Source organism: Tursiops truncatus, chromosome 20 (genome assembly GCF_011762595.2).
Source record: "Tursiops truncatus isolate mTurTru1 chromosome 20, mTurTru1.mat.Y, whole genome shotgun sequence".
Classification (NCBI taxonomy): domain Eukaryota; kingdom Metazoa; phylum Chordata; class Mammalia; order Artiodactyla; family Delphinidae; genus Tursiops; species Tursiops truncatus.
The window spans coordinates 39,961,030-39,971,038 of NC_047053.1; the positions used below are offsets into that span (position 1 = coordinate 39,961,030).

The following is a 10,009-nucleotide window of genomic DNA, read 5'->3' on the forward strand; positions in this document are numbered from 1 at the left end:
TACTTCCTAAGTGCCAGGCACTGTCCCAGCTACTTTCACATACATGAACTCATTGTATTCTCAGTTGATCCTTTGTTGTAGATGTTATTATTATCCTCATTTCACAAATGAGACTGACAACCAGAGGGGTTATGTGACTTGCCTGTTACACAGCTGGTGGAGCCAGGATTTAAACCAGGGCAGTCTGGCCCCAGCATGTGTACTCTGTACAGTTCTCCTGGGGGTGATACGTGCAACTCGCAGTGATGGAGAAATTATTTATTATTATCTGCTCTCCCTGATTTGGAGAGACACCTGTAGAATGCTGTGGAGTCTGCCACGGTGTGTGATTGCTGCCTGCCTTTGAGTGGGTAGTGACCTTGCATATTCCATCCTTTGGTTTGGAGCTGGCATAGGAATTTCTAAATCCTGATACTATTTATAAGACAGATGGTTTTGTCAGAAAACAGCCCTCTTCAGATTGCTATTCACTGTTTCCTAGCAACCTAGGGCTAACCTACATTTTTTTTTTAATTTCAAAAATTAGCGCCCTTCTCCCAGGGCGAGATTACATTACATTATTTTGGAAGTTACCCATAGTCCTACTACCACCAATCACTGTCATCATTTTGATGTTTTTCTTGCCCATCTTTTTTCATGTTTGTTTCAGGTTGCAATTCTAGTAGTGTAGTAAGTGTGCGGTTTTTAATTAAGTATTTAATTTTCCTGAATATTAAGGTGATATATGTTCATTGTTGGATATTTGATAAAGAAAATAGAACTCATCAACAAGCCTACCATTAGAATTAGCCACAGTTAACATTTTAAGGTATTTTTTCCCTAGTTTTTTACTTCTGGTAGTTTGTGTATTTGCATTAAGATTAAAAAATAAATAAAATTAGTATTACCTTGTTTGGCAACTTGCTTTTTCACCTCTGTGAGTGAACATTTCCTCCTGTCATTGAGCATCTCAAACCGAATTTTTAAAACAGCTGCAGACTCATTCACTGGTATGATTAACATTATATTTATTCAGTTCACTTACATTTGGTCATCACTGTGGAGGGTGGGTTTTGTCATTTTGTTTTATGCTTTCTCATTTATGATGTGCCACACTATTTTGTGTTTTTTTTAATATTTTTTATTTTATTTTATTTTTTGCCTGTGTTGGGTCTTCATTGCTGCGCGAGGGCTTTCTCTAGTTGCAGCGAGCGGGGGCTACTCTTCGTTGTGGTGCGTGTGCTGCTCATTGCGGTGGCTTCTCTTGTTGCAGAGCACAGGCTCTAGGCGCATGGGCTCAGTAGTTGTGGCGCTCGGGCTTAGTTGCTCCGCGGCATGTGGGATCTTCCCAGACCAGGGATCGAACCCATGTCCCCTGCATTGGCAGGTGGATTCTTAACCACTGCGCCACCAAGGAAGCCCCTGCCACACTATTTTGAAGGTATATTTCTGTGATCTTTACCATATTTCTTCTATTCACTTGCTTGTATTTGGCCTCACTTGAACAAAGTTTCCTGAAATGCTGAGTGTTGGAGAGGGGATGATAAGAGCGTTGGTAGGTAGTCTTGGAAATGACCCTAAAGGAAGTGAAATAAACCCCATTTTAGGTTTTGCCTGTTGCTGAGTGCCCCTCTTTTAACAGATTTCCTGGGTAAAGCTGTTAAGCAATGTTTAACAGATATGTTACTTTTATATGCCCACTCCTCTAGGCTCAGGCAAAGCAACGCGCTGGCAGAGCTGGGAGAACAGGCCCAGGAAAGTGTTACAGGCTGTACACAGAACGTGCCTACCGAGATGAAATGCTGACCACCAACGTGCCGGAAATCCAGAGAACCAACTTAGCAAGCACAGTGCTCTCACTCAAGGTAGAAATCACTGTCTTGTTAGAATGCTTTGGTAGAACAGTCCAATCCTATGGCCTTAGTAAATGAATCTCAGTTTTATGAACCTTGTTAAATACTTCAGTAACCTCATGGAACCAGTCCCTTTGAGTGGAATGCAAACGGCTGTGATAACAGCCTCTCTGCTGCGGGGCTGGGGCTAAATTGGCATGTGTGCTGTGACATTTTTTCTTGCCATCGTAACCAGCAGGGTATTTGGTTATAAAAGGTTTTAGCTGGGAGCATTTTCAAACAGGATATTAGGAAAAATCGAATCAGTGCCAAACTGTGGACAAACTCACTTCCCTCAACCCTTTAACTTTCAGATCCAATTCTGTTCTTTTAGAACAGAAGCAAAACCCCCAATCCAAAAAGGGGAACTGTTAGTACAGATTTCAGCCTGGCCCCCTGGGGACTCGGTTTTCATTCTGAATCATTGCTCTTCCTCTCTCAGTCCCCTGTGAGGACCTTCCTTGTCTTTTGGCAGGGGGAGCTGCATGAGTAATTTCCTAGATGATGGGACCCCCGCCCCCCACCCCCCGACACTGATGCTGCGCTGGAGCCCTAGCACTTCTCTGATGCAGAGTGCTCTGTTGTCATTTATTATTCATTCCCTGTAAGAGAGGCTAAAACAGAGCTTCAGAAAAAAAAACCTGCTCCAGTCTCTGGAGTGAGAACAGAGAGGCATCTGTGGCTCAAACTTCTGCTCCGAGCTGTGTGTCCTTGGCAAATTTATCTGCTCGGCCTTCTGCCCTCTATTCTCTCAAAAGCGGGGGCTGTTAATAGTCTCTCCTGCGAACATAAAGGAGATAATGCAGGTAAGGGCACTGGGCACAGTGCTTACTGGTTGCTAACATAATTCCTTGTAGTTCTTATACAGTAAGAATTTATTGAACGCCCGCTGTGTTTATGGTCACCATCACTTTATGGGAAAGAAGCAGAAAGCTTAGGTCCTGCCACATCTCCCTTTATACACACTTGGATAGGGCATCATTCACTTGTCTCTCTTAGTCATCAAATTTGGTAACAAATGTATCGAATACACACTCTGTGCCAGGCAGATTGCCGGTGGTTTTGTGTCCACGTGTCTCACCATTGTGAACTCTGAGAGCAGGGACCATGTCTTAGTCACCTTTATATCCCTGCCACCTAACATGGTACAAGGCACTTCCTAGGTGCACAGGAGAAATTATGTATGCAAGAGACAGGGCAAGCTGGTTGTTGTCTTTTTTTTTTAAATTATGATAAAATACACAATACGTTATCACTGTAATCTTTTTAAAATGTCCAGTTCAGTGGCATTGAGTACATTCACAGTGTTGTGCAGCCACGCAGCCATCACCACTGTCCATTTCCAGAACTTTTTGATCATCCCACATCGAAACTCTGTACCCATTTAACTAAACTATCCCTTTTCCCCTCCCTTCTGCCCCTGGTAACCATTATTCTACTGTCTGTGTCCATGAATCTGCCTATTCTAGGTACCTCAGATAAATGGAATCATAAAATATTTGTCCTTTTGATCTGGCTTATTTTACTTAGTATGATGTTTTCAAGGTTCATCATGTTGCAGCATGTGTTAAAATTTCATTTTTCAAGGTGAATAATATTCCATTGTATGTATATACGGTGTTTTGTTTATCCATTCATCTATTGATGGACATTGGGCTGGTTTCTACCTTTTAGCTATTGTGAATAATGCTGCTGTGAACTTAACGTACAAGTATTTGTCTGAGTCCCTGCTTTCAGTTCTTTTGGGTATATATCTAGAAGTGGAGTTCCTGGATCATTTCGTAATTCTCTGTTTAAGTTATTGGTGAATCACCAAATTGTTTTCCTCAGCAGCTGCACCATTTTACATTCCCACCAGCAACATATGAGGATTCCTATTTCTCCATATCTTGCCAACACTTGTTATTTTCTTTCTTTTTTTTTTTTTCTTTCTTAAATTATAGCTATAGCCATCTTAGTGGGTATGAAGTGGTATCTCATTGTGGTTTTGATTTGCATTTCCCTAATTACTAGTTATATTGAGCATCTTTTCATGTGCTTGTTGGCCATTTTTAATATCTTCTTTGGAGAAATGTCTACCTTTGCCCATTTTTAAATTTTTATCTTTTTGTCGTTAAGCTGTACATACTGTCATTCTGAGAGAGTGTTTTTTAAAGTTTCCCGAGAAAGTATATGCTTTCTATCAGTCTTGAGTTTTGTGTGGCGCATTCCTGGAGATTCCTGCTGATCCTGCTAGTGGCTTCCTAATTGCAGTCGAAGATATAAGAGAGAAGGTGACAAGTAGTCTCCCTCCATGTTAACACTGGTGAGGCTGACCTTCCCATCACACACGTTCTTCTCTTCTGTTCTAGGCCATGGGCATCAATGACCTGCTGTCCTTTGACTTTATGGATGCCCCGCCAATGGAAACCTTGATCACAGCCATGGAGCAGCTATACACATTGGGGGCCCTGGACGACGAGGGCCTACTTACTCGCCTGGGCCGCAGGGTAGGGGACAGAACCTAACTTCTGGTGCTTTGGGGAAGGTTCCCTGGCTAACCTTCCATACTCTGTTCTGTTTAAAAGATTAAACTCTGAGGCCCTGGATAAGCTTTGAGTAGAATTCTACATGCCTGTTTTTAACCTGGATTTTCCGCTGTCACTTAAAACTCTTTCTTCTTTACAGAAAAAGAAATTCTATTCAGTTAATCTTACCTCATGATATATTATTGAGTCTAGCCTTAATTTGAAAAGATGTCTGCAAAATTCCCACCTATCCCAATGGTAGTTATATTCTTGGTCACATACATTTTATTGGGTTTATTTGGGAAATTAAAAATAAAAAAGTCTTCTGATAGAGCCAGGCATCCCACACCATAGTGCTTAGGTAAACCTCCTGTGGTCTGTTACCCACTCTGACCAGTGTTTTTACACTAGCAACCCCAGATGGGTCTTCCCCAGGGATGCAATTGTAGTTTCTTCTTCTCCCTCTAGATGGCAGAGTTCCCCCTGGAGCCAATGCTGTGCAAAATGCTGATCATGTCTGTGCATCTAGGCTGCAGTGAGGAAATGCTGACCATTGTGTCCATGCTGTCTGTGCAGAACGTCTTCTACAGGCCCAAGGTAGGGAGTTCAGGCCCACATTCAGATAGGGGTCAGGTGAAGTTGGGTGAAATCAGCCTGTTGCCACCACAGTGCTTAATGTGGACACTTGATGGGGCCGCAGAGGGCTCCCCAGCACTGCTGGATGTTCAGTTAGTAGCTGTGGGGTGGAAAATGATCCTCTCCGCACTGCTTGCAGGATAAACAAGCCCTTGCAGATCAGAAGAAGGCCAAATTCCACCAGACCGAAGGGGACCACCTCACCCTGCTGGCCGTGTACAACTCCTGGAAGAACAATAAGTTCTCCAACCCATGGTGCTATGAGAACTTTATCCAGGCTCGTTCTCTGCGCCGGGCCCAGGACATTCGCAAGCAGATGTTGGGCATAATGGACAGGTAACACCCGGTGACTTCTCATGTTCAAGTTGAACCTCCTTGAATGCCGTGTCTGTTTGTCTCTGTACGAACCTGTGAAGCTGTAGGCACCTGTCCTCTTGCTCCTCACATAACTCTTGTCCTCCAGCTTTTCCGTCTTTGTTGTACTCCTCCCCAGGTAAGGACGTGGCTGAGAATCACTTCAGAAAGTTCCTAAGAGGGAGATGATATATTAGTTGTTGACAATGCTCTTTGTTTACAAGCGTCTGCAACATTATTAGTTGGGTTGAATTACAACCGAAGCAAAGTGTCTGGCTCTTATGGCATCCATCTTTCCTGCTGTGTAGAGCTGCCCCTGGAAGGGCTGGAAGCAGGGTCCTGGTGCCAACTCTGGGGACCCCAAGAAGGATGTGTTGGGTACCATCATTCCAGAAGATAGAACCTCTGAAAGCAGAATAGTCTCACACCTTTGTCCTCTCTTGATTTATTCTCCTGCTAGACACAAGCTGGATGTGGTCTCCTGTGGTAAGTCCACAGTCCGAGTGCAGAAGGCCATCTGCAGTGGATTCTTCCGGAACGCTGCCAAGAAAGACCCACAGGAGGGTTACCGGACACTGATCGACCAGCAGGTGGTCTACATCCATCCTTCCAGTGCTCTCTTCAACAGACAGCCCGAATGGTAGGTGGGCAGAGAGAGCTTGTGGATCTGCTGGCCTTTTGTGTTTGTATCCTCACCCACCCCCAGCACTTCCTATTCTAATATTGCTCATATTTCTAGAGAAGCAGGAGCCTGAATTAGACACAATATCAGGCCCTTTTTATTTATTATTTATTTATTTATTTTTAGTTTTATTTTTTTGGCCGCACTGTGCGGCACGTGGGATCTTAGTTCCCTGACCAGGGATTGAACCCGCACCCCCTGCAGTGGAAGCGCAGAGTCTTAACCGCTGGACCACCAGGGAAGTCCTGAGGCCCTTTTTAGAGAAAATCATGGGGGTAAGAGCTAGGAAGGATCTTAGAGATTATCTAGTGAGGTGGTTAAAAAAAAAATTTTTTTTTCAAGTAGTATTTTAAAAAAAATTGGAATCTTACCCACCCTAACATAAAACCAATTAAAAACCACAGTGCCACCGTGGTGGTAGAAGAGGGCTGGAGATGTAGAGCCTTGCCTGCTTGGCTTTCCCCATCCCCTTGTGGCAGCCTCTGAGGTCCTCTTCAGCGCCCTGGAGGTCTATGGATACAGCCCAGAAAACCACCCATTTCACAGAGCAGGAATCCGAGGTCCAGAGAAGGGATGTGATTGGCTCCGTGTCATTGAAATCGTTGGAACTGGCAGTTCTCTGTGGTTAGAGGTGTGCAGGCTCCTCAGTATTGGGCTGTGGCTATCATAAACAGAGACTGCAGTCTCCTCAGGGGTCAGGCAGGAGAGGGGGTAGGAGGGTCAAATGCAAGCTCAGCTGAGGCCCACCAGGGACCAGGGTGCCGTGGAGCCAGGCCTGTATCGGAGGCTTGAGCCCTCTCTCTGTACCCCGCTCAGGGTGGTGTACCACGAGCTGGTGCTGACCACGAAGGAGTACATGCGTGAGGTCACCACCATTGACCCCCGGTGGCTCGTGGAGTTTGCTCCAGCCTTCTTCAAGGTCTCTGACCCGACCAAGCTAAGCAAGCAGAAGAAGCAGCAACGACTTGAACCCTTGTACAACCGCTATGAGGAACCCAACGCCTGGAGAATATCCCGAGCCTTCCGGCGGCGCTGAGAGGCAAGAGTCTGTTTGTCTCTTCTGCAGCAGTGGGCCAGGGCTTGGCCTCGCTCTTATTGATGAAAAGCTGATCCTGAGGATACAGCTGTCCAGTGACTGACTATCTCAACTGGGCATTTCCTAAACTTGTCTCTCATTTCTTCCCTGGTGGTAAAATAGAAACAGGGATTTACGCCTGGTTTGATCAGAGCCTCCAAGCCCCACCACCCCAAGGCACTCAGCCAGGGCTCACAGCCAACATGGGAGCACAGTGCATCATCTCCAAGACAGGGGAAACTTCCGCAGCCCTCGGATGGGAAAGGGGAGTCGTGAGCATCTGGTACCTGGACTCAGTGAGGGCCCTGATGCCCTAGCTGGTACTCTGGAGGAGGGAGCCACAGAGCTCGCTGAAAGTGTTGGCCCCGCTTCCTGCCCCTGTCCAGCCCCTGTACTTTTGCTTAACCTCCTGCAAATATTTATTTTCTTAAGGACACAAAATTGGTTTTCTGTGGCTGTTTCTTCTAGCTGAATGGTTAGTGTTGGCCTGGGCTGAGGGTGAGGAGGGTTAGTACCTGTGGCTTCAGTGGAGAGTACCCTGAAACCAGAGCCTGGGGCCTCTTTGGGCTGGGAGGTGACACACAGCCGGACCTCCAGTCTTATCTCTCAGCACCGGCGCTGGTCCGGCTCTGCGTGGACCGCCCCGTGATTAACCGCATCCACTGCACAGGCGCTCCACTTGGGGCGCCTGAGTGGTTGCAGATGCCGCATATTGAACACAGAAGGCTCTCCCTGGCTCCCTTTCCCGCCTGCCATGCTCACAACATGCAGCGTGTCCTATTTCCTTTTGAAACATGTAAGTAGTGACACAACCTTCAGTTTATTTTGGTTTTATTTTTATCCTCCTGAGGTCTGACAAAGGGTTTTTTTGGTCAAAGCCTCCCTTCCTCCCCTCCAAACTGAAAATCAGCAGAGCACCTCTCAGAGCCTGATTTGTGCTGCCTAGGGTCTGTGCTCCTGGCCTCGTGCTTGGTGGTTTTCTCCTAGCATTTGCTGTGGAATGGCCACCTCCAAGTGCCCTCCTCACATTCCCTGAGAAGCCTCTGGGCTTGGACTTGGGAGAACATCAGGCAGATGCTGCTGGGCCAGGCTGTGGAACTTCTGGGAAGTTGGTCTTGTAGAGAAGCCCCCGGGGGATTGGGGACATCCTGTGTTATGGTCCGCACTGCTTCCTACCTCCTCACACCAGTAAGTAATGATGTAAATACTAGAACTACTATACAGTGGTACGCTGGACACTAAAAGAGACCATATGACATATCAGGATATAAAGGACTGTGGGCTGTCATTGAGCAGCAAACCAGCCACCCTGAAGACAATTCAGAAACAACCCAGCAGAATCTGCTGACTGTAGGTCCCCACCCCTTTACTGAGCTGAGTGAGCTCCTACGATTCTGAGTGTGCCTCTCAGGAAGCCCAGGCCAGCAGTTAAGGGCAGGGGATCTTTACGTGCTAACCTTTAAGGTATTATAGGGAGAGGTAGTGCAGGGACGGACCGAGGAAAGTGAAGTGGAAGCAGGGGCCGAGTACCCAGCTCGCCAGTCTTAATTCCAGCCCAGGTCTCTCCAGTTTAGGAACAAACTCTGGGCTTGGCAGCCCACCTGTCCCAGCTGGGTGACCAGCACTGACGGCATTCGCACCTCTGAAGTCATCGCCCCCAAGGAAGGAGGTTTGGGTTTTAAGCTGAAGTTGAAAAGGGGATGTTTAACAGGCCAAGGGTGAGAGACAGCAGGCTGGTCATCTTTCTGGGTTAGGTGAGCAAAAAGAAGGACCCCAGCTCTGTGGGTGTTCCTTGAACATCTCCCCGAAGAGCTGGGGTCATGTCTGTGCTGTGACAACATGGCTGGGGTCTGACCTTCTGACTGTCCACCAGGAAACAGCATGTAGGCAGTATTGCTGAGCCTGCCCAGAGGGAGAAGGGGGCTCCCAGCCAGATTGGGAAGGACTCGCCTGCTGCTCCTACACAGTGGGGCCCCTGTTTCTCTTCCTTGAACCAGTATTTCCCGAGATTGAGTGACAGCCCGGGAGAGGATGTGGGTCTCACGCAAGGAGTTGGAGTCTTCTCGGTTGTTAAGAGTATGCTGTTTACCCCACCCCTGTGGGAGCCTAGCTCAGGAGTCTCCTGCCCCTGCACATGTGCCGAGTCTTGTACTTGTCTGTGTGTCGGGGGACCATCCCCACGGGCCACATGTCAGCTCTCCTGCTGGGTCACGTGCCTTGGTCCAGGGTTCACCTTCATCCATTCTGGAGCACGATTTGGTTTTGGCTGTCTCTCCTTCAGACAGAGAATTCTCTCCAGTGGTCGTGGTTGTGATCTGGTAGCTGTCTCCACTCGGAGCAGTGCCCTCCAAGTGTAAGGATTTGAACAAGAGTTGTGAGGAGTGTCTCGTTAACGCGCATTTCAGAGGGCAGAGGTCACGTGTCTCAGCCTGTGGAGACCTTTCCAGGACACTGCTTCTCACCTAAATTCCTGTCTCTCCTCATGTGCGCCTACTGGGGACCTCAGGGTTTCCACTTGACTTTACACCTCTTCCCACCATGATACCCTGGCTTTCATGTACAATTAAATCATATATTTTTTAAAACTTGTTTCTTAAAATTTTCTGTCTCTTGCTCTCAATTATGAAAATCAGCATTGTTTTCTGTTTCTGGGGAAAAAAATAACATTGCTTTTTATTTGTGGGTAGGGTTCGAGTGGCATCCCTTTCTGCCATCTTGGCGTAAGCACTGGGCAGGGGCTGAGGGTGAAGCATTAACGGGGTTGGGCCGGCCCTGCCTCAGCGCAGCTCTGGTTCCCTGCAGTTCTGATGTACCTGGATGGAGAGCACCCGTTTTCACCTGAGCCTGGCTCCTAGGAAGCTGCTTACACAGGGGCTGGGTCTAG

The 10,009-nt window shown here is 47.1% G+C and overlaps 1 protein-coding gene across 1 annotated transcript in view; it reads left to right on the forward strand.

The window, feature by feature from the left end:
• The window catches only part of DHX8 (DEAH-box helicase 8), a 29,237-nt gene extending 19,523 nt beyond the window's left edge, over nucleotides 1-9,714 (forward strand). Inside the window, exons 18-23 of the mRNA XM_004328006.4 lie at nucleotides 1,689-1,844; nucleotides 4,223-4,360; nucleotides 4,847-4,975; nucleotides 5,154-5,350; nucleotides 5,829-6,008; nucleotides 6,867-9,714. Coding sequence (XP_004328054.3) covers nucleotides 1,689-1,844; nucleotides 4,223-4,360; nucleotides 4,847-4,975; nucleotides 5,154-5,350; nucleotides 5,829-6,008; nucleotides 6,867-7,086 — 1,020 coding nt within the window. The 3' untranslated portion in view covers nucleotides 7,087-9,714. The remainder of the gene's footprint in view (nucleotides 1-1,688; nucleotides 1,845-4,222; nucleotides 4,361-4,846; nucleotides 4,976-5,153; nucleotides 5,351-5,828; nucleotides 6,009-6,866) is intronic.
• The last annotated feature ends 295 nt before the right edge of the window (nucleotides 9,715-10,009 follow it).